Source organism: Bubalus kerabau, chromosome X (genome assembly GCF_029407905.1).
Source record: "Bubalus kerabau isolate K-KA32 ecotype Philippines breed swamp buffalo chromosome X, PCC_UOA_SB_1v2, whole genome shotgun sequence".
NCBI lineage: Eukaryota > Metazoa > Chordata > Mammalia > Artiodactyla > Bovidae > Bubalus > Bubalus kerabau.
The window spans coordinates 121,552,358-121,576,576 of NC_073647.1; the positions used below are offsets into that span (position 1 = coordinate 121,552,358).

The 24,219-nt window shown below is 39.8% G+C and overlaps 1 protein-coding gene and 1 long non-coding RNA gene across 2 annotated transcripts in view; one reads left to right on the top strand and one right to left on the bottom strand.

The window, feature by feature from the left end:
* Positions 1-11,394: 11,394 nt before the first annotated feature.
* Positions 11,395-24,219, bottom strand: part of OTC (ornithine transcarbamylase) — a 73,466-nt gene continuing 60,641 nt past the window's right edge. The window contains exons 7-10 of the mRNA XM_055565009.1: positions 23,699-23,752; positions 23,469-23,618; positions 20,762-20,899; positions 11,395-11,902 (exon numbers count right to left, since the gene is read on the bottom strand). Coding sequence (XP_055420984.1) covers positions 11,843-11,902; positions 20,762-20,899; positions 23,469-23,618; positions 23,699-23,752 — 402 coding nt within the window. The 3' untranslated portion in view covers positions 11,395-11,842. The remainder of the gene's footprint in view (positions 11,903-20,761; positions 20,900-23,468; positions 23,619-23,698; positions 23,753-24,219) is intronic.
* On the top strand, positions 11,804-18,882 carry LOC129639774 (uncharacterized). The gene is made up of 3 exons (XR_008708594.1): positions 11,804-11,940; positions 15,196-15,288; positions 18,117-18,882. It is a non-coding gene; the product is annotated as an uncharacterized LOC129639774 (long non-coding RNA).

Consider the following 24,219-nt stretch of genomic DNA (forward strand, 5'->3'; position numbering starts at 1 on the left):
TTATATTTATGTTATATTTTATTAACATTGCTTTAAAGATAGAACTATTAAAGCAAAGAGGCGAAATGACCTGCTTTTGTATGTTTCCTTATAATTTCAAGTTCAAAGTGTTTATTCCCTTTCTTTGACTTTTGGATTCAAGTTGTCAAGCCCTGTCGGTTTTCTCTTGGATCAAGGCTTCCATTTCCACAGCTGCTACTCTTGTTCAGGGAACAAAATAGCCACAAGACTGGTTTCCCAAATAAATCTACACAGTATCACCATACCAATCTTGATGAAACATGCTTTCATTATGTCACTCTCTCCTGCCATACTATTCATTGGCTTCCCAAAGCCTGCAGGAAAAATTCCACACTTAGTAGCTTTTTGATGAAGACGCTCCTCAGTCTTGTATCAACAAACTTTTCCAAACACTTCTATATACAAATCCTCCATTTCAAACAATATAAACTACTTACTGATCATCATATAAGAATTCCCTCTCACACATTTGCTCACAGACCTGCCAACCTGAATTCCCTCTCCTTTTCCTTTGTCTAAGCAAATGTTGCCAGGTCTTCAGTGGTGAACTCATATCCATCCACTGACCTCATCAGGTATTTTCTCCCTTCTCTGAACTCCTGCGACATGTCTCAGTTGTATTAAGGAGACAGCAAATTACTTACAGAGTAACAACAGGATGAAAGTGGCATGGTAGATTTGAAAATAAATTTTGTGCTCCTTAAACTGAAAGAACTCAAAATGTGAGATAACAATAGAAGTGGAAAATTTAATTAGGAAATGAAATACATGTTAGTAACATTTTGAGCATTTTCTATACAGCAGTTCATACATTGTTTTCCTGGACTTGCACATTTATTTCTATAAATAGGCACTATTATTATTCTCTCTTTCCAGATTAGGAATCTGAGGCTTAGATGTATTATAGGATATAGCCAAGATCATCCAACTAATGAGAGGGGCATCTGAATAGCACATATTCTTATCCCTTAAAGTATAGTGCGCTTAAAATGTGATCCCAAGTTGCAGTTGCTCCAGGAAGACTACAATGAAGGTGAATACAGAGAAACAGAGGAGGGCAAGAATTAACAAAAGAGCAATGAAAAGATGGACTGAAGCATAAGTCAATACAATGGAGCTTAGGATTTTGCTAGCTTTGTCAACATTTGTCTTCCAGGGTCCTCCTTTTATAAAAAAATTGTAAATTTGTAGATTCTTAAATGGCTCAAATTTAGTCACCTATTTGGTTCTCAGCTTTAAAGCTGTGCAAATGTCATTTTCCAGGTTTATCAGCAGTTGTGTAGACTTTGAGGGCTAACTCATACCAAACAAATGTCTAAGAGATTGATGGATAAACCAGATAGCATATATTAATGTTGTTGTTGTTGTTACTTAGTTGCTCAGTCGTGTCTGACTCTTTTTAGTGACCCCATGAACTGTAACCCACCAGGCTCCTCTGTCCATGCCATTCCCCAGGTAAGAATGCTGGTGTGGATTGCCATTTCCTTCTCCAGGGGATCTTCCCAACCCATGGGTCAAACCCACATCTCCTGTGTCTCTTGCATTGGCAGGCAGATTCTTTACCACTGAGCTACCTGGAAATCCCATATTCATGTACAATGACACTATTTTACAATACAATCAACTCATAGCTGTCTGCATAAACCACTTCTAATGGATACATCCTATCAATGGCTTCCCATTGCACTTAGAATAAAAACCAAAATTCTTGCTTTGACCTCAAAGGCCTATGTGAACTAATCCCTGTTGAACTTTCTGGACTTGCTCCTCTCTCCCTTGCTCACTAAATTCTAGCTCTACTCACCTTCTTCCAGTTCCTTCAAGAAGTCAAGCCCCTTTTCACCTCAGGACCAACCTGTACACTATTCCCTCTAGCTGGAATACTCTTTTCCATTCTTCACTTAATTATGTGAGGATCAGAAATTAAATACCTTAATTTCTTTTACTGACCTTAGTTAAAGAAATGTAATTTTTACAATTATATCTAATAAAAAGTCTTGAGGGGAGCTAATCTTATTAGCGTAAGTACTTTGAGAATTAATTCAAAATGTCAAATGGTTGGTACAACTCTCAGGAAGATAATTGAGAGAACTCGGAGGACATTTAAATTCTGGTGACCATGTAAAAAGGCACTGTTGGAAAAATAGCCAGTAAGAACATAAGTTTTTAAATATAAAGATACATGCTATGTTCCTTGTTAATGAGATGAGATGTTCTATGATATGACTTGTAAATACAAAATGTCTAGTGTAATCATTTCTGCTTGTAAAACATGTTTGTTAAAGGGATTTGTAGTTATTTACTTTGGTGATAAAATAATTTTGTAATAATAAATGGAAGGGGCTCACTTAAGTAGTAAATGAACTCACCAGCCCTATTGCTCAACCTATAGCTGTAGATCTGGCATCACCTCAGACAGATTGGATCCAAATCCAGTTAAAAGCCTGGGCCCTGGCATTATTCTCAGCACTAAGGATTCCATTTTAAGGCCACCTTCTCTGAGAGGCTTTCTCTGAGTACTGTATTTAAAGCAGCACAACTCAAAATTTGGTAAAACTACAGAAGCCCAGGCCCTCCCTATTTCAATAAGCCAAGGCCCTCCATATGTCAAAAAGCCAAGGTCTCTGTAATCTTTATTAGCTCTCCAAGTGATTCTAATACTCACTGAAGTTTGAGAACTACTGATCCAAATGTGTGCTTTTTCCTTCTGTCCCTTTATTCTGTATTAGAGCATTCTGTTTGTTTCTGTCCCAGCTCCTATCATAGTATCTATTTCCATGTGGTTGTCTGTCTGCCCTACTAGACTATAAACACCATGAGGGCAAGGATCACATCTTTCTTGTCAGTTGCTATATTCCCAACATAAAACAAGTGCTGGGTGCAAAGCTGGGACTCTAAACAATAGGCTCAGTATGCATAGTGACGAGTTACAAGCTTGAACAACAAGCTTGCTATAAGCCTTGAACAATGCCGGGATTTGTGGCCTCTGTAGGAGAGGTGTTTGATCCAGGGCCAGTGATGAGGCTTGATCGCTCAGAGCTTTTTGTGTAATAAAGTTTTATTAAAGTATAAAAGAGATAGACAAAGCTTCTGACATAGACATCAGAAGGGGACAGAATGAGTACCCCCTTGCTAGTTTTTAGCAAAGAGTTAAAACCTATTAGCAAGCTGCTAATTAGAGAAAGGAAGGGCCTCAAAACTGAGGGAGTGGCACCAGGTTGCTCACCCACAACATGCATCTTGAGATAGCATTGGCAGGAGGTGAGTCATCCTGGCCATAAAACAGTTGACATGAATCTTGAAGAAAGGCAGATTTCCAAACAAATACATAGTTCATTAACATAGCTTAAGGAAGACATTTCCATGAGAAAAATGCATTGGTTAGCTCAAGGTTTGAAATAAAGTTAAGTTCTGGTGAAACCAGGTGTTGCCATGACAACACAGGATTAGAAGAGAAAAGAAAAAAATGTTTGAAACTTGGAGTTTTATTTCCTCCTGCTGCTTGGAGACCTCCCTACCAAGGCTATTAACACTCTCAATAGGATGAATAAAATGGATTTTTATTCATAATGAACCCAAGACTCACTTTATAAAAGTGAGTCACAAACTTTATTTTTCACAAGAATCCTTTTGGGGAATGCTGAAGTGAAAGTGAAAGTCACTCAGTCGTGTCCGACTCTTTGTGACCCCATGGACTATACAGTCCATAGAATTCTCCAGGCCAGAATACTGGAGTGGGTAGGGTAGCCTTTCCCTTCTCCAGGGGATCTTCCTACCCCAGGGATCGAACCCAGATCTCCCACACTGCAGGCAAATTTTTTACCAGCTGAGCCACAAGGGAAGCCCAAGAATACTGGAGTGGGTAGCCTATCCCTTCTCCAGCGGATCTTCCTGACCCAGGAATTGAACCAGGGCCTCCTGCATTGCAGGCAGATTCTTTACCAACTGAGCTATCAGGGAAGCCCTTTGGGGAATGCTGCTAAATATTAAATTAGATAAAATTAGAGTTGAGTCAGCTGTTCTGGTTTAATCAGAAATGGATGTTCTAGAGCTCTTTCCACTTGGCCTTCCATGGTTCTCTGAAGGCAGTACATGACCTTGCTTCACAGTGGGTGGTCCCTGCGCCAGCAGCATCAGCAGATGGTACAGAAGGAAGGGTAGGCAAGACTGCTGACACCTTAGCACAAATGAAGGCAACAGAACCAAAAGTCATTTTATTCTTTATCACATCCAAGAATTTTTTTAAAAGGTTCACTTATTAATGCCCTTGATGAAGCAGTAAAAATTATTAAAATTAAAATTTTAATACATGTTTCTTTAATATTTTGTGTGATGACATGAGAAGTAAGCACTAAGCCTTTCTGTTGCATAACAAAATGTGATGATTGTCTTGAAGAAAATAACATGTGCAGTTCTTTGAGTTGTATGTCAAACTAGCTGCCTTTTGTATGGTATACAAGTTCTAATTAAAAAAAAAAACTCACAAACTATGGTCATTTGGCAGACATCTTGAAAATGAACGAGGTGAACCTGTCAAGCAAAGTAACTGAAGGTATTTGTTGCCAAAGATAAAATTTGAGCCTTCAAGAGAAAATCAGAATTGTGTAAAATGTTTATCCCCTTTGCAATACTTAAATACTTTTCTAACGAGATAGGTCATTGTTTTAGCCTGTTCAAGCTGCTGTAGGCATTTACTTCCCATGGTTCTGGAGGTTGAGAAGTCCAAGATAAATGTACCCAGTATGATTATGCTCTGGTGAGGACCCTATACCTGGTTCATTGTCAGTGCCTTCTGTGTCCTAGCCTGGCAGAAGGAGCTAGGGAACTCTGAGTAGTCGCTTTTACAAGGGCATTTATCTCATTCATGAGGGCCCCATCCTCATGACCTAAGTATTTCCCAAAGGCCCCACATACTAATACCATAATCTTCAGGGGCTAGGATTTTAACATATGAATTTTGGGGGCACACAAACATTCAGACCAAAGCAGTGGTGGTGTGAACAAATGCAATTTTTTTTTATTTTCCATAATGTAATACAGCATTATTTGGAAGATCTGCATGAATCAGTGACCTAGTATTTTCCAAATGACTGATGTGGAATCACACATGTGCAAAAGATTTATTCAAAGCGAAGTTTACCTAACGGTGTAGAAAAGTTCACTGATGTGGTCAGATCCCACATTGCAACTCATCTCTAAGGAGCTATCACTTGCAGAGTTTCAGTGTAACATCCAAGAATATGGATGATTATTTGAAAAGCTACTTCCTGTTTTAACTGTTATACCTGTGAGGTTGGATCATCTATCTCCCTTTACTTCAAACCAACATAGTACCATGGATGGAAAGCAGAAACAGATATGAGAATACAGATGTCTTCTATTAAGGCAGGCAGCAAAGATGCAAAAACCAAATCAATGTCATCCACTCTATTCATGAACTTTGTTTTGGAAAATATGGTTATTTTCATAAACTATTATAGGTCTAGTATTGTTAACTGTAAATTAATCAATATATAAATATTTCTGAAATTTCTCAGCTTTAATTTCTAATGTGATATATACCACATAAAGGAATATCTTTGAGGTCTTTCTAATTTATGAGAGCATAAAGAGGTCCTGAGAACAAAACATTTAAGAGCTGCTGCCTTAAGAACAGTTTGAAAATTTCTTCCTCTGAGCACTTCTAGCCTCAAACAAAGATAAATAAACCCTGATGAGTGCTCCCTAATCCCTTTCCCCTTTTATCAGCTAGACCTCAAGCCAAATGCCTCGAATTTATTTCACATAAATGTACATTCCTGTCATGCTTCCCTAAGCAAAAGAGTTGTCAGTTTGATTAGATTTTGGGACTTATTGGCTTCCATGATTCAGTTGGGCAAAGAGCCAGGCCACTCACCTGGGTAGCATATGTATTCACAAACCAGCTTCTAGAAAGATATAGCTCTACTGAAGCATCAACTGCTGGGTTCTGCCAACTTCAGAGGACAAACTCATTCTTTGCCCTTTTTTGGACACCAGCTGTTCAACTCAATGTTTCTGATGGTGGGATATAATTTTGTTATAAAGGTAAAAGAAAAAATATAAAAGTATTAGAAACAATCGATCAAATAAAAGGAGGCTGGTGTTTATTTAGCACTGGCTTTAAGCCAAATACTCTTATATGTGTTACTTCATTTAAATATTTTAGCAACACTATGAGATGGGCATTATAATCCTCATTTTACAGATAAGGAAAGTGGGATTAGATGGCTGTTGTGTAGTAGAGAAGGGATAAAATCCAGGCCTCAGTGGCTCCAAAGACAGATTACTAGTCAGAGGATCTGGGTTATGTCAAATGCTTTATGATGGTGCTTTATGGATGTGGAGATAAAGACACCTCCAATAATTCTTTAGCAGTACTTCATACCAATGGTTCTCAAAGTGTGGTCCCTGGACTGGCAGCATTGAAATCCCTGGGGACATGTTAAAAATGCAGATTCTCAGACCCTGGTCCAGACCTGCTGAATAAGTAGCTTTGAGGGGAAGTGGGGAAGGAAGGACCAAGGACAGACGAGGTGCCAGAGGCACCAACCTCTAAAGGTGTTAAACTATCACATAAATAAGCCTGCAATATTGTGTCAGTTAACTCAGAGCTACTCCTCTCTGGGGAAAGAAAATTGGTCTATTCCACGCAGCTAATAAATCCCTCATTATGAATTTGAACATGTGACAGGAAAATATTTGTTATTTATAATGGTCTGCTTCCTTCTTAAGGAAGACTGATCCTGGTAACCGGAAACATTTTTTGCTTGCTGAAGTTTGAGCTCTTCACCATTTGTCTAATGGCCACTTATCTTCCTACTCCTCCCTTGATGCCTGAAGGATCAGCAGAACAGTGCAGACCTCTGAAAAATCTTATTCATGTATCTTCTTAGATCAGATTCCTGAGAAGCAGAGCCTGAGATGGGGACTCTTGTGCAAATGATTTATTGAAGGAGCACTCTTAGGAGAAGAGAAACGAGGGAAGAAGGTTAAGCATAAACTTGGGCTTCCCGGGTGGCTCAGTGGTAAAGAAGCCTCCTGCCAAAGCAGGAGACACGAGTTCCATCCCTAGGTTGGGAAGATCCTCTGGAGAAGCAAATGGCAACCCACTCCAGTATTCTTGCCTGGGAAATCCCATGGACAGAAGAGCCTGGCAGGTTACAGTCCATGGGGTTGGAAAAAAGGGTCGGACACGACTGAACAATGAAACAACAAAAATAACAATGACCAAGGATGTGGTCTCCAACAGATACTGGCTTCAGCCTGGGGCATGAGTTTCACCACTGTGTTCGTCTTGCCTGGAGGGAAGAGATCCTCTCTGTCAGTTACTCATTGGCTGTGAACTGCCAGTAGTGAGATGATTGCGAGAGTCTAACCTCCTGGGCCAAGTGGTTCCTGGTTGGTTGAGGATAGTGTTTCAGAAAAACGAGCAGCTGTGAGCCATCAGTATCTAGCCCTGATGGCAGCTGGGGGATGGGCAAGGCCAGATAATAGACATCTGGATGGGACACCAACAGCATCGACTCCATGAATGCTTTTTGGATCTTGGTTCACATCTCTGAATGTCTGTATCTATCTCGGCTTAGGTGTGAGCTCTCCTCTCATCTGCTGGCCTCACAGAGTCACAGTCCCAGACCAGCCAGTTCCCTATTCCCCATGTAGCCTTTGAAGGACCCCAGATAGTTTGTGGAGGGGTGTTGAACACATGCATAATCCCTCCCTGTAGAATATCTTTCTCTCCTAGGAACGTTTTGTTGCTGTTTCCTGTTTCCTTATTTTGTAAAATGAAGGGATGATCTGGATTATTTCTAAGCCTCATTCAAAAATTTATTTACCTAATGATTTTGTTCCAGAAGGCAGCTGTTGTGCTCGCCTTGCTCTGGGAATGAGCTCCAGAAGAACATCAGTTAGAAACTAAGTCTAGTGTCATTGATACAAGTCAGGCATTCTTCAGTCTGTGAAAAGATTTAGTTCATATAAAGGAATGCACTTCCATTTGCTCTGACCAAGGTTCTTTTCTCAATGCTGCTGCTAAGTCACTTCAGTTGTGTCCGACTCTGTGTGACCCCATAGACGGCAGCCCACCAGGCTCCCCCGTCCCTGGGATTCTCCAGGCAAGAACACTGGAGTGGGTTGCCATTTCCTTCTCCAATGCATGAAAGTGAAAAGTGAAAGTCAAGTCGCTCAGTCATGTCCAACTCTTAGCGACCCCATGGACTGCAGCCTACCAGGCTCCTCCATCCATGGGATTTTCCAGGCAAGAGTACTGGAGTGGGGTGCCATTGCCTTTTCTCAATAATTGATACTAAATTTTCTGGACAATTATTAGGGATTAATTTATTTTAATTAAAGAACTTCAGAGTTGATTGCAGATTCCTGCCTCCATGATGTGTCATGTATTAGCTACACAAAAATGGACAGACGTTATCATTTCCATTCTGGAATTTTGAAACTGCGGCAGAAACTGAGGCAAAACACCAAAAGCATCACTGAAGTGTCCCTACGTGTCTCACTTTAACAAGTACAAGGTGATATTGAAAAAAATTCCTGATGTAAATAATTCAAAGTAGGGTTAACCCTACCAGATACTTTTGTGTGACTTTTGCGTGCCTTTTTTGTGACTTAAAGCACCTATTCAGGCTTATAAAACTCTGAAAAGTGTACCCTCTGGGTGGGCAACTTTAAAAAAGTCATTCCTTCCTCCTGGCCGTAAGGCTCTAAGGAGGCACAAGCCTTGGCATCTGAAGTGTAGACCAGGTTTTAGCCCTTACCTTTGAAAAAGTAAAAGTGTTAGTCACTCAGTCATGTCTGACTCTGTGACCCCGTGAACCATAGCCCGCCAGGCTCCTCTCTTTGTGGGATTTTCCAGGCAAGAATACTGGAGTGGGTTGCCATTTCCTCTTCCAGGGGATCTTCCCAACCCAGGGATCAAACCCAGGTCTCTTGCATTTCAGGCAGATTCTTTAGACACACCTTTACCTGAGACCTCGGCACAGAGTACATCTTGGATGTCAGTATATGGTGCTCCGGTTGTAGGTGTCCAATCATTGTGACCAGACTGGTTTTCCATTCTTTGGTGAGACCTTTCATGTTTGTCATCAAGCCTACAAAATTGCTAAGTGATGCCATGTCTCAAGACATGCTGCAGCTCATCTTCATTGATGAGAATGTCCAAGACAAAAAGGCCCAAAGAAAGACTGTGTTCTGGACACCCTGTCTGTATGTATTCCTTATACCTTTTTATTATGTGACAAGGTTTGTCTTAGGTCTTTAGCATTGATCAAGAGGCTCTAACCATTTTAACTGAAGTTCTAGAGTCACTTATTTATGTAGGAGGTCAAATGTGGCATTACCATGTTCATCTAGGCAGATCTTTCTGCTTGGGGACATTATAATAGTCAAATCATTAGCACAATATTCATTCAAAATATCTGATGTAGAAATATTTTTCCAAAGTTCCTAGAAACTTATCACTGGAAGAATACAGGAGTGGGTTGCCATGGCTCCTCCAGGGGATCTTCCTGACTCAGGGATTGAACCAGCATCTCTTAAATCTCCTGCATTGGCCTGGGGATTCTTTATCACTAGTACCACCTGGGAAGCCCCCATTGCAGTATAATCATATGTATTTTTACTTCCAGTGTTACAGTAAAGAAAGCCTGGAAGAAAGGCACTCTTTGACTAGTTATATTAAGTTGATAGGATCTACTGCACCAGTGAGCCAAAGGTCATTGCTGGAGGTTTTTGTTAATCTCTGTCATTTGCAGTAGTTACACAGGAAAGGGAATGAAGGAGGAAAGGGTAAAATGAAACAGGAGATAAAATAGCTTTGGAAAAAAAATAATACTAAGTCTTCCTTCCCTGGTTTTCTTTATTCCTGACAATATAAATAATGTCTTCTTAAGAGGAAAAGTTAAGAAAGCAAATAAATTCCTATAGGCTTATAGGTTTGGGTTGAGAACAGTGTTAAATGGTGTGTTCATAAAATAAGAAAGCTTTGGGACATTTTGAGGTAGTGACTACATTTTGACAAGGGAATGATACAAGTTCTTTCCCTTTGAGGGAAGAAGATTGTACCTTCTCTTTGGCTCAAGAATAGCCAATAAAGAGATGAGAGTTCATTATAGTAGGGCAGCAGTCCCCAACCTTTTGGGCACCAGGGATGGGTTTTGTGGAAGACAGTTTTTCCACAGACTGGGGGTGGGGGTGGTTGTAGGATGCTTCAAGTGCATTACGTTTATTATGCACTTTATTTCTATTATTATCACATCAGCTCTACCTCAGATCACCAGGCATTAGATCTCCAAGGTTGAGGGACCCCTGCTATAGGGGATCATTTAGAAAGTGGAAGATTACTCAGGACATTGTCCTTTGTATGGAGGCAGTTTGAGGGAAAGCCCCTACAACCCACACAGCACCTCTTGGTTAAATTGTCCTTATACTCTCTGCTGAAAGAAGACAGCTTACAAAACTCCACTCTTTCTTTCTTAAGTGTTCCCAATAAATCGCCATCAACGTGAAAGTCACCTTTGTTATTTACTAGAAAAATTGAATTTTTCCCCTGTAATATTATGCGCTTCCCCCCTCTCCCTACTAAATATGTTTTATTGCATCTTCATTGCAGATCTAATTTGTAATTCATCTCATACTCACTCATTTAAGTCATAGCTATCTGTTGAAGAATATCAGTCAACTAGGCTGGAAACATTCTTCCAGTAGTAGAAATGGAATGTCAAGTTAATTACTCTTCTTGTCCTCTATAAAATACATTACTTTTGAAAAGTTTCACTTATTTAACATTTGAACTAAAGATTTTAAATTATATCATAATAATTCAATACTACACGTTTCATTCACCCACAAGAGACATCTAGCTTTAATTACATAAAAATCCAGTGGTGCAAATTGTTCTTAGCTTGAAGAAAAATTAGAGGAAAATATAGAGTAAAATGTGGCAAGTAGTGGATTTATGGGAATATCCAGTGCATGGTATGATGAGCTGCATGACAAACACAAACATGAAAAAAAATTAAATTGCTCCTGCTGGAGAATTTGAACCTATGAAAATGTCACTAATGGACATTATATTCCTATTTAGGTATCCGTGGTTTTACTACTTGTTCACAAAGGCTTCTTTAGGCTTGTAGCATTAAGCATTCATTACAGAAGAGAGATGTGTGCTCTCGAAGGACCCTCCTTCCACAAATGACTAGAAAAAACTCCAGAGTTTGGACACAATTATAGCTGTTTTTCTAAGAATTTCACCATTTTGCCTCCATAAGTGAATGTCTGTTTACCCCATTTGCCTGCAAATTGTGTTACATCAGCGAGATGGATCATTTGGCTTCCTTGTTGGTCCTAGGGGATATGAGCACAGCCCATAGGTCTGCCAGCAGCTGACTTCCTCATAAATGTTTACTTATAAATTAGCGTGGGTGATAATTTATTAGAGCAATAAGCATAGATTACTTTTAATGGCATAGGCATTATGTGTTATGAACACAGTATTTTATGTTTAGTTGAAGCAAATGTATATGATTATTAATATCGTACCCAAATGTAACTCAGAAATTGTGAATTAGAAAGTTTAAACCAAGTTAAGCCACATGTTACAGTGCATCAGGACTGAAATTAGGAGCTTCAGGAAGGTTTCACAGTGGCAAAGCAATAGCATACCATTCACCTATACCATGTGTTAGAATTTGTTTATTTCTGTGATTTGTTCTCTTCTCCTTCCCTCATAAACTGACTCATTCTGTTCCTGAAGAACATGGTTTCTCTCTTGAGAAGCATCAGCGCATCAAAACTTTGGCTTCTGGAGCTGAGGCGAATAATCTGTCAGCAGGGATACCATGACAGCCTGGAATGACACACAGAGAAAGAGAAAGAAAGAAATGGGTAAATATTAGCAAGATCCTACTTAGGGACCAATGGAAGAGGAGCTGGGTTACAGCTTTGAAGACCTATGGCAGACATGTGTTTCCTAAGGAAATGATAAGGGGTCGCTTCCAAACTAATACTTATTTTTATTAAGGGAGCTCATGAGGGATCATGATGACCCAAATATATACACAAACACCATGCTTTTTTAGGCCTCACTCCCGGACCAATAGGGGTGAGAGCCGAATGGAGGTACTAAGGCGGTAGCCATGATTGGCTTTTCTAGTCATAAGTGAAGCCTGCTGCTGCTGCTGCTGCTAAGTCGCTTCAGTCGTGTCCGACTCTGTGCGACTCCATAGATGGCAGCCCCCCAGGCTCTGCCGTCCCTGGGATTCTCCAGGCAAGAACACTGGAGTGGGTTGCCATTTCCTTCCCCAATGCATGAAAGTGAAAAGTGAAAGTGAAGTTGCTCAGTCGTGTCTGACCTCAGCGACCCCATGGACTGCAGCCTTCCAGGCTCCTCCATCCATGGGATTTTCCAGGCAAAAGTACTGGAGTGGGGTGCCATTGCCTTCTCCGTAAGTGAAGCCTACTCACTGAAATTGAAGAAAGTGGAGAAAACCACTAGACCATTCAGGTTTGACCTAAATCAAATCCCTTATGACTATACAGTGGAAGTGAGAAATAGATTTAAGGGATTAGATCTGATAGACAGAGTACCTGATGAACTATGGACAGAGGTTCGTGACATTGTACAGGAGACAGGGATCAAGACCATCCCCATGGAAAAGAAATGCAAAAAAGCAAAATGGCTGTCTGAGGAGGACTTACAAATAGCTGTGAAAAGAAGGGAAGCAAAAAGCAAAGGAGAAAAGGAAAGATAAACCCATTTGAATGCAGAGTTCCAAAGAATAGGAAGGAGAGATAAGAAAGCCTTCCTCAGTGATCAATGCAAAGAAATAGAGGAAAACAATAGAATGGGAAAGACTAGAGATCTCTTCAAGAAAATTAGAGATACCAAGGGAACATTTCATACAAAGATGGGCTTGATAAAGGACAGAAATGGTATGGACCTAACAGAAGCAGAAGATATTAAGAAGAGGTGGCAAGAATACACAGAAGAACGGTACAAAAAAGATCTTCATGACCCAGATAATCACGATGGTGTGATCACTGACCTAGAGCCAGAAATCCCGGAATGTGAAGTCAAGTGGGCCTTAGAAAGCATCACTATGAACAAAGCTAGTGGAGGTGATGGAATTCCAGTGGAGCTATTTCAAATCCTGAAAGATGTTGCTGTGAAAGTGCTGCACTCAATATGCCAGCAAATTTGGAAAACTCAGCAGTGGCTACAGGACTGGAAAATGTCAGTTTTCATTCCAATCCCAAAGAAAGGCAATGCCAAAGAATGCTCAAACTACCGCACAATTGCACTCATCTCACATGCTAGTAAAGTGATGCTTAAAATTCTCCAAGCCAGGCTTCAGCAATAAGTGAACCATGAACTTCCAGATGTTCAAGCTGGTTTTAGAAAAGGCAGAGGAACCAGAGATCAAATTGCCAACATCCACTGGATCATCAAAAAAGCAAGAGAGTTCCAGAAAAACATCTATTTCTGCTTTATTGACTATGCCAAAGCCTTTGACTGTGTGGATCACAATAAACTGTGGAAACTTCTGAAAGAGATGGGAATCCCAGACCACCTGACCTGCCTCTTGAGAAACCTATATGCAGGTCAGGAAGCAACAGTTAGAACTGGACATGGAACAACAGACTGGTTCCAAATAGGAAAAGGAGTATGTCAAGGCTGTATATTGTCACCCTGCTTATTTAACTTATATGCAGAGTACATCATGAGAAACGCTGGACTGGAAGAAGCACAGCTGGAATCAAGATTGCTTGGAGAAATATCAATAACCTCAGATATGCAGATGATACCACCCTTATGGCAGAAAGTGAAGAGGAACTAAAGAGCCTCTTGATGAAAGTGAAAGAGGAGAGTGAAAAAGTTGGCTTAAAGCTCAACATTCAGAAAACTAAGATCATGGCATCCGGTCCCATCACTTCATGGCAAATAGATGGGGAAACAGTGGAAACAGTGGCTGACTATTTTTCTGGGCTCCAAAATCACTGCGGATGGTGATTGCAGCCATGAAATTAAAAGACGCTTACTCCTTGGAAGGAAAGTTATGACCTACCTAAACAGCATATTAAAAAGTGGCTCAGATGGTCCACACAAATAGGTAAGTATCTAAGATAATAAAATATGCTGTCACTTTTAATCATGTTAATTAAAAAACAACAAAATATAAAAAAATAAAAACAAAAAGCAGAGACATTACTTTGCCAACAAAGGTATGTCTAGTCAAGGCTATGGTTTTTCCAGTGGTCATGTATGGATGTGAGAGTTGGATTGTAAAGAAAGCTGAGTGCAGAAGAATTGATGCTTTTGAACTGTGGTGTTGGAGAAGACTCTTGAGAGTCCCTTGGACTGCAAGGAGATCCAACCAGTCCATCCTAAAGGAGATCGGTCCTGGGTGTTCATTGGAGGGACTGATGTTGAAGCTGAAACTCCAATACTTTGGCCACCTGATGCAAAGAGTTGACTCATCGGAAAAGAGCCTGATGCTGGGAAAGATTGGGGGCAGGAGGAGAAAAGGACGACAGAGGATGAGGTGGTTGGATGGCATCACTGACTCAATGGACATGGGTTTGGGTGGACTCTGGGAGTTGGTGATGGACAGGGAGGCCTGGCGTGTTGCGGTTCATGGGGTTGCAAAGAGTCGGACACGACTGAGCGACTTAACTGAACTGACTGACTATTGGCTGGTTGTAGAGAAATAGAATTCCTCCCATCCTTGTGTTTACACTGTGGTTTGGATACTTGTAACCTAGAAAAGTTTAGAATAAATTAGATGTAGATTATTAAGGTTAATGAATAATGTCTTTCTGAATCTGGGTTCTCCTGAAAGAATATTTATAAGCTAGAGTACAGCTGCCCATCAGCAGCAAACAGGAATTTTCACTTTTACTCTTCTCAACTTCCAAAATCACAACAATAGTAATAATATCAGAGACAGTGATGATAACAAATGCTGACTGAGTGCTTACTATGTACCAGACTAAGTGTCTTACCATCAACATCTGTCGTCATCACTGTTGCTGATATTATCACTGTGCTAGGTACTGCAGTAAGGTAGAGAGAAATGTTTGTAAATTAGCTCGTGTAACACAACAACCTTCTAAGGGAATCTCTACTATTATTGCTTCTAGATGAGAAACTCAAGCCTGGAAACAACACAGAACTGGGTTTGGACCCAAGTTTCTCTGACTCCACTGTTAAGAGGTAGTTTTACTGCGTTTCAGGTACTTGCTCTTGCTTCCTTTTTTTTTTTTTTTTTTTTGCATTCTTCCTTTTATTTTATTTTTATTGAAATATAATTGCTTTACAATGTTGTATTGGTTTCTGCTGTACAACAAAAAGAATCAGCTCTAAGTATACATATATCCCCTGCCTCTTGAGCCTCCCTCCCACACCCCTTGCCAATCGCACCCCTCTAGGCCATCGCAGAGCACCAAGCTGAGCTCCCTGTGCTGTACAGCAGCTTCCCACTAGCCATGTATCTTACACACGGTAGTGTATGTATGTCAGTGCTACTCTCTCAGTTCATCCACCTCCTTTCCCCTGTGTCCACAAGTGCGTTCTCTGCATCTGCATCTCTATTCCTGTCGTGCAAATAGGTTCATCAGTACCATGTTTCTAGATTCCATGTAGATGCATTAATATATACTTGTTTTTTCTCTTTCTAACTTACTTCACTTTGTACAACAGGCTATGGGTTTATCCATATCACTACAAATGACTGAGATTCATTCCTTTTTATGTCTGAGTGCTGTTGCTTTTTGACCAGACTATGTAATATCCTTTTCTACTGTGTGAGGTAGGAAGAGATATGAAATACAGATGAGGAGACTGCAGACCAGGTATTTCCTGAGTGGTGGCAGTGAGGCGTGGATCTGTACCTGCCTGTCCTACTCCTTGACCACCATTTTCATATGAATAAACTGGACTTAGAGGAGTTATGATACTTTCCCAAGACCACACGGAGAGCCAGAATTTTAACTTGATTTCCAAAGCCCATGTTCAAGAACCAAACAGTATTCTATATTGCCTTCAGGCTACAAAAATGTATTGAGCACATATCATTATAGGGAGAGGACAGGTAACAAATAAAAAATAAAATATCAAGGAGTGATAAATGTCATTAGAAAATTACAAAAAAAAAAAAAAACAGGATAAAGGAGGTTGGGGAACCACTTAGAGAGGGTGGACAGGGAAAATCTTGTTAAAGAGTGACATTTAAGTTGAGATCTGAATGACAGGAAGAAGACAGAAAGGTCAAACACTAGAATAAGAACATCTTCCAGTAAAATATTTTAAGCTTTTTTATGGGTTCCTGGGATCACCTCTTAGGTTTGGTTTTGTTCTTAATGGTCATAGCATATGTCAAATTTATTTTCAAGTATTAAATCTTAGAAAGTTAATTATGAGTAGAGCTGCTGCCAGATGTAGTTAGATACAGACATAACATATATACATACATACATAAGTAGGCATTTCAGGTCAACAACAATTTTTCTTAAACTATAAATATGTTCCAGATATTACATAGGACATGTCTATTGGTGGTGGTGTTTAGTCACTAAGTCGTGTCCGACTCTTGCGACCCCATGGACTGTAGCCTGCCAGGCTCCTCTGTCCATGGGGTTCTCCAGGCAAGAATACTGGAGTGGGTTTCCATTTCCTTCTCCAGGGGATCTTCCCGACCCAGGTATTAAACCTAGGTCTCCTGCATTGCAGGCAGATTCTTTACCGACTGAGCTATGAAGAAAGCCCTCAGGACATGTCTATACTAAACAATTATTTATTGTCTTAATAAATTGTCTAAACACCACACCACATTTGAAACTCCAATGTAGCTGGGTATCCTGTATTTTATCTGGCACCCCTCACTTGCAGAGAAGAGATGGTAAAATACTGTGAACTACATTCGCAGTGGTGTTGTATATCTAAAGGTCATCCTGATAGTAGTACTTTGAAGTGGCAGATTTTTTGCAGGGTCCCTTTAGGTTTCTTTAGCTCCACGGTAAAATTTGTAGGCAGAGGAAGAAACCCACCTCACGTTTCTTGAGTCCTGTAGCCTTAGTAATTATTGAAAAATATAAAAGCAAGCTTTGTGGTGAGGAGAGGGTGTGTGTGTGTGTGTGTGTGTGTGTGTTGTTTTCTTTTTTTTTTTTTTTAAACAAAGAGATCCAAAGGCCTGTGCACTATGGAGAGAATGATGTGATTACCAGAGTGTTCTGAAAAGCACTGCTGGAAATCTCCCAGTATGAGGGCCTTAAAAAGCTAGTGTGAGTGCTGAATGAGTACACGTTTGCTTTAAAAACGTTATATGCTTTTAGAACAAGCCCGTCACCTATTTAGTTATTACATTAGTCATTATGGGCACCTCAGAACTTGAGGCTGGATTGTGTCTCTCCTTCCTTCTTCTATCCTGACTGTAAATGAAACTGTGTGTGTGGAAATCACTCTTCAGACAGTAGTGCTGCTCAATAGGACTTTCTGTCATGATGGAAACATTCCCTATCTATGCGGTCAAATACAAATAGTGGAGCCACCAGCCCTATGTGACTGTTGAGCACTTAAAATGTGGTTAGTATGTCTGAGGAATTGAATCTTATATTTTATTATCTTTTAGTTCATTTTTGTTGTTTGGTTGCTCAGTTGTGTTTGACTCTTTGCAACCCCATGGACTGTAGCCCTCCAGGCTCCTCTGTCCATGGAATTCTCCAGACAAGAATACTGGAGTGGGGTGCCATTTCCTTCTCCACTTAGTTAGCTGAAGTCTAAATTTAAATAGCCACATGCCCCTAGTGGCTACTGTGTTGGATAGGGAGATTCTAGAGGAAAACAGGTATTGTATCTTTAGAACATTCCAGGAGAAACTAGCAGAGCAGTGCTGAACCTAAATGCCATTCTATATAAGCCATGTAAGAATAATTTCTCTGCCTATAAAATAGGAATTTAGACTACATAATCTGTAAGGTCTCATCCCACTTGAAAATGCCATGCTTCTATGAATTGTACAGACTGTGCAGAGACTGAACAATATTCTTTTTTTCCTAATCTGCAGTGCCTGGAAGAGAGCCTGGCACACAGTAGATGCTCAGTATATGGTTGCTGAAATGAACTTAACTCTGGGACGTCCACATCATCCGGTTTGGAGACATAAAGAGGACAGCGTGTGTGTCACCAACCCCCTTCCAGAATCCATGTCGGGTATCACTAATCAGTTATGTCACTCTTTCCTTCCGAGACCACAGGCAGGCTTAGAAGCTTCTGAACGTAGGACTCCATGTAGCCTGCTGATGAGATTGAGGACCTAAGATTAAAAGTCATTTGCCATCTAGATAGCTCAACCTACTTATTTTATGTGGAAGGAAACTGAGACCCAGAGAGGTCACACTTAGCCAAAATGATGTGGCTGACTAGTATCAAAGACAGTTACAGAATTCAAGTCTTCTCACTCCCAGTCAAGCATTCTTTCTATTTTAGATTCTTTACTTTCATTTTAATATGGCTGTGCATCTTTTTTTTTTTTTTTTTAATAAATTTACCCATTAGGGGAAGTCGATACCTCAGGAAGGTGGGAGATGGAGAGAGGGTGGTAGGACTTAGATGGTGGAAAATGGGTGGGCATAAGACTTCACTGTGAATATGCGTGTGTATATATATATATATGTGTGTGTGTATGTGTGTATAATATATATACACACAAGTGCATAATAAGCTCTTTAAAAATTCAGAAGTACAGAGCATCCTCATAATTATATTTTGGAAAATGTACTTTTAGTTCCCCCTCTGGCCCCTGAATTTCTACAAAAGAATCTATTTTAACAAATTTGGGTTGATCTATCTTTGTCATTGCCGTCATCTTCTGATAAAGAGTAGAGCTTGAGGAAAATTCGTTGCTATCTTTCTTCCTGAGGTATATGGCTGGAGAGCTCACTTTTTTTTTTTTGGCATCTGGATCTTTGCTATTCAAAATGTGGTCTGCAGGACAGCAGCATCTTCATTACCTGGTTGCTTATTAAAAAGGCTGAATCTTGGGCCACATCTCAGACCAAATCCAAATTTGCACTTAACGAGTCCCTAGGTGATTCAAATGGATCAAGTGGATCAAAAGCTTTAGAGGCACTGGTCTAGATGACATGATAATTGCCATTTTGGCCAAAGTTAGTGTCCTGAGGGTGTAAGCTGAAAGGTACAGTTTAAAAAAAAAAAGTCATTCCTCTTATTAGATATGACAACTTGGGCCTGATATACCACTTTTCATTGCAAAGGGAGTCATGTGTGTGTGTGAAAGTCACTCAGTCGTGTCTGACTCTTTGCAACCATGGACTAGAGCCTGCCAGGCTCCTCTGTCCATGGAATTATCCAGGCAAGAGTACTAGAGTGGGTAACCGTTCCCTTCTCCAGGGGATCTTCCCAATCCAGGGATTGAACCCAGGTCTCCTGTATTGTAGGCAGATTCTTTACCATCTGAGCCAGCAGGGAAGCCATACTGGAGCTCAAATCTCTGCATTAGATCAACAGTGAAGACGATAGTGGTGATGATAATTATAATAACAATATTTACAGTGTATTAGATAACATACTAAATGTTTTGTGTATGTGTGTGCTCAGTTGTGTCTGAATCTTTGCAATCCCCTGTACCATGGCCCGCCAGGCTCCCCGCTAGGCTCCTCTGTCTATGGGATTTCCCAGGCAAGAATACTGGAGCCAGTTGCCATTTTCTCCTCCATGGAAGCTATAATGGGTTATCGGGCATTTCGTTTCCAGGGCATTAGGTACCAGGCTATGGGAGTCTGTGTCAGTGGTGTTTTGGTTACAAAAGAAGCACAGTGTTGTTGGGCAGTTTTCCTGCCTGTGTTTCTGAATATGTGACATACAATAATGAATCATTCTGGGAAGTGCCTAATGTCTTTTAACAAATTTCTTTTTATTTCTCTACCTGAAGTAGACTTTTTTTGTTTTCCAGGAAGACCCTAGCTTATATAGTAATGGAGATCAGTTAAATCACCAAAAACTAAAAAATGGTGGTACTAAATTATGGCACTGGAGTGTTCCATTTTCTAGAGAAAAACATGGTATTTGAGATATTGTAAAGCAGAGATGTGAGGTTAATGTTTCCAAGAATAGTGGTGGTGAAGATGAAACTAGTGGCATTTTGTTAAAGGGACTAATAATATTTAAGATTAGTCTTGCTGCAATTTTGGCAATGTTCTATACCTAAGAACAATGTTTATCTACTGTCTAAAGCCAGTAGAGAACCAAACAATTACCTAGGCAATGACAGAAGGGAAGAAAGAGAGGAGGAAGGAAATAATATTTCTTTCAATGCCCATTTTGTGCCAGGCACTGAATTAGGGGCTTCTGTAAACATTAACAAGGGGATTCTAAAATTATTGTATAAGAATTATACAACCTATTATGGTTGACAGGCAATGGTGGCTAGTGTTCAGGCTGATCAACAATGGTAAGAATTTTTACTAAAATAGATATATTTACATGGGGGTCAGTCTTACTCCATTAAAAACTATACATGCTTTAAGCACTAATGATCTCTTGTGAACTTTCTGGAAAAAAATAGATACCATATGAGCAAGTAATGTATGTGGGTAATACCAGCTGCTTATTGTTTACCAAAAGGTGTGAATGACCAAGTTGGGGCCACACAGAGAACTCCCCATCCTCCAATCCCCATTTCTTGCTTACCATGATTGTCCACTTTCTGTTTTCTGCCTCTGGGAATACAAGAGATCGTGGAGAATAAAACACTTCATCGTCCACTTCTTCTGGCTTTCTGGGCAAGCAGTGTAAAAATGTCCAGTCAGGGGCAGCAACTTTAGCAGTCTACAGAAGAGATGGAGATAAGACTGTGTTTTGATATGTAGCTATCACATTTGTCTTCTTCAAAGTCAGCATCTCTGACCTGGAGTCAAGTGAAGTCACTCAGTTGTGTCCGACTCTTTGTGACTCCATGGGCTGTAGCCTGCCAGGCTCCTCCGTCCATGGGATTTCCCAGGCAAGGATACTGGAGTGGGTTGCCATTTCCTTCTCCAGGGGATCCTTCTGATCCAGGGATCAAACCCAGATCTCCTGCACTGCAGGCAGACTTTTTACAGTCTGGGCCACCAGGGAAGCTCAAAGGTCCATGCAAAGGGAGAGATAAAGGAGCAGACTGAGGATTTCAGCTCAAGGCACCCAGCAGAAATGTATATACTTTCAGCTTATGAAACTTTCTAGTCATTTTTTTAATTCGGAAGATCACCACTCCAAATAAAACCACTAATTCAGTTTTCTAGTACTCTGTCTAGTGAGATAGTGGACCTTTCAGTAAAGAATTCTACTAGGGTAAGATGCAGATGAGAGCAAAAATCACCAATTATATCCCAACGTATTGGGTTTGCCAAAAAGTTCGTTTGGGTTTTCCTGTAAGATGGTACAGAAAAACCAAAATGAAATTTTTAGCCAACCCAATATATTAAAGGTTGCCTTTATATGATTGTATTATATTTTTTAGCCTGTCTCCAAATTATGGTTTTTAGCACTTGAAGCAAATTTTTTTTTAATTTTATTTTATTTTTAAACTTTACATTTAATTATTGGTTAAAACAATGTTGAAAAAGAGCTCTGAGATAGGAGTGCATTAAACAGGATTATGGGCACTATATACACTAGGTGATTCATTCTTCATGTAAATGTTCTAACAATTTTAATTTTCTCTAACAGTTAATTCCTAAAAATTACATTTTCCCATCCATTTTAGTTGTTCACTTACAGATTCAAAACTATATTCCCTCATAAATTCTTCCCTCAAAATTACTGCCTTTGTGCTAAACCTTTTTTGTTTTGTTAAAAAAAAATAGAAAATGGGCAAAGAATATGATATGATATAATATGAAAGAATATGATAGCAGTTTATAGAAAAACATATGGAAATGGCCAATAAACATTCATAGATGTTTAACTTCACTAGTAATCAAAGAAACACAAATTTTAAAAAGCATGAGATACAGATTTTTCAAAATTACAAATGTAAATAGCAAATAAATGGAGAGAGTGTAGAAGGAAGTTATAAATTGTCAAATCTTTTTGGATGGGCAGTTTAGCAGCATTTCTCATATTTTAAAAAGTATATACTACTTCACCTAGAAATTCTTCTCCCTAAAAGAATTCTATTCTCTATAATACCTGCACAAAGAAATATATATATGAGGATCTTCACTGCAGCATTGTTTGTAATTGGGATAATTGGAAATAGCCTAATTTTTTTACAGGAAACAGATAAAATAAGGCCCACTCATACTTTGGAATTCTATGCAGTCATTAAAAAGAAGGAAAAATATCTAAATGAATGGACAAGAAAATCTAAGATTTGTTAAGTGGAAAAAGTAAGTCAGAATAATATGTCTAATCTATCATTTATGATAAATCATTAGCGGTGTAGGGGTGTGGGTGTGTATAGGAATACGTAAATACACAGAAAAGGTCTGCAAAGAGACACATCAAATTGTTAAACAGTGGCTACCTCTGGGAATAGTCACTGTTAAGGGGCTAGGGCAAATACATTTTCACTTTATTTTTCTAATTTCATTCTATTGTCATGTATAAATAAGGGGCTTGTATTTATATTTTAAATATTTTATCAATGAAGCATCTATTGCAATTGCTTAATCCGATTCTCCACCAAACAAAGGAATTGCTCTGCAGACAGAATCCCAATGTACACCTGACTTTTAGGATATTCCTGCAGAACTGTGGTTCTCAAAGCTTGACCCTGGGGCAGCAGCATTGCACCACCTGGGAACTTGGAAGAAATGCAAATTCTTGGGTCCCACCCCTGACCTACTGATTTAGAATCCCTGGAGAAGGGGGGTCCTGCCAGCTGTGTATTAACAACTCCAGTCAATTCTCAGTCACGCTCAAGGTTGACAAGCCATGCTTCAGAGCTTAATGAAAGGCATCAGACTAGATGGAATTCCCCTGGGATTGCCCTGGAGGCAGTTAGCAAAACTAAACTGGCCTTAAGAGTCCTTGGAAAATAGAGGCAAGGGCTAGCCTGAAGTCCTGAACTATAGGGCTTTTCTTAGAGCTGAAATCAAAAGAAACTGCTTGCAACAGAAGTCGCCTAGTATATCTAAACAGATCATCAAGCATTCTGATGCCTCTGCTGTTGCAAGAGGGAAAGGCTGGCTTCTCTCTTGTGCCTGGGTTTCAATTCCTTCATTCTGGACAAAAGTGTCTTTCCAAAGGGCAGAGCTCATCTTCAGGAGGAGAGAAATCACTGGGGGATACAATCAGCGTGTCCTTGATAAGGAAGGAAAGGACGGTCTGCTCTCCCAAAAGTGATTGAGTGATTAGCTGATTCTGGCCTTTATGAATGGGATTAATGAACCTTCAGAGAGGCATCAATTTGTACCTTCATTGTAACCTGGTAACCTTGGAAAGCCTGGAGCCGCTTTTTCTTCTCCTCTTCTTGTCCCATGCTTATCCAAGTGTCTGTAATTAATACATTGCCTCCACAAGCTGCTTCCAATGGATCATTTGTCAGCGACAGCTTGGTACTGTTCTGGCATACACAAGCAAGCTGGTTAAAGAACTTCATGAGACAGGGAAAGACAATGACACCTTTACATATAAGGAGCATACCTCCTTGGCATACTGCTCTGCCAACTTGGTTATACTGGGATCCGGCTCATAACCCTGCAGGGGAAAGAATTGACTGTTATTTGGTGTGGTTTTTTTTTTTTAATTATATATGCATCACTTTCAACAATATTCCTGCTCTCTTTCCTGTTTCTGCTTTAAGTCATAGCCCAACCTACTGAACATGCCTACTCCCCATTTTCAGTAGAATATGATGTTGGCATCTAGAATTTCAAACCTTAAGAGTGCTTTTGGGAATTTAAAAAGGTAATCAATTGCCCCATTTTGCTTTGATTATTTTTGACCTCTTTAGTCCTAAAGATAAATGGGGTGTGGTGCTTTCCAGCTCTTGGTAGCACCTTTTCTTGTTCCTCTAATAGTTTAAGAAGATTATATACATAAGTCTACAACTACCTGCATTTTTGTCTCAGAGTCTTTCTACAAGCGTTTTTTTTTTTTTTTTTAATGCTTTTGTTTTCCTTTGGTCTGAAATGCTTTTTCCCACCCACTCCATGTGGATAATG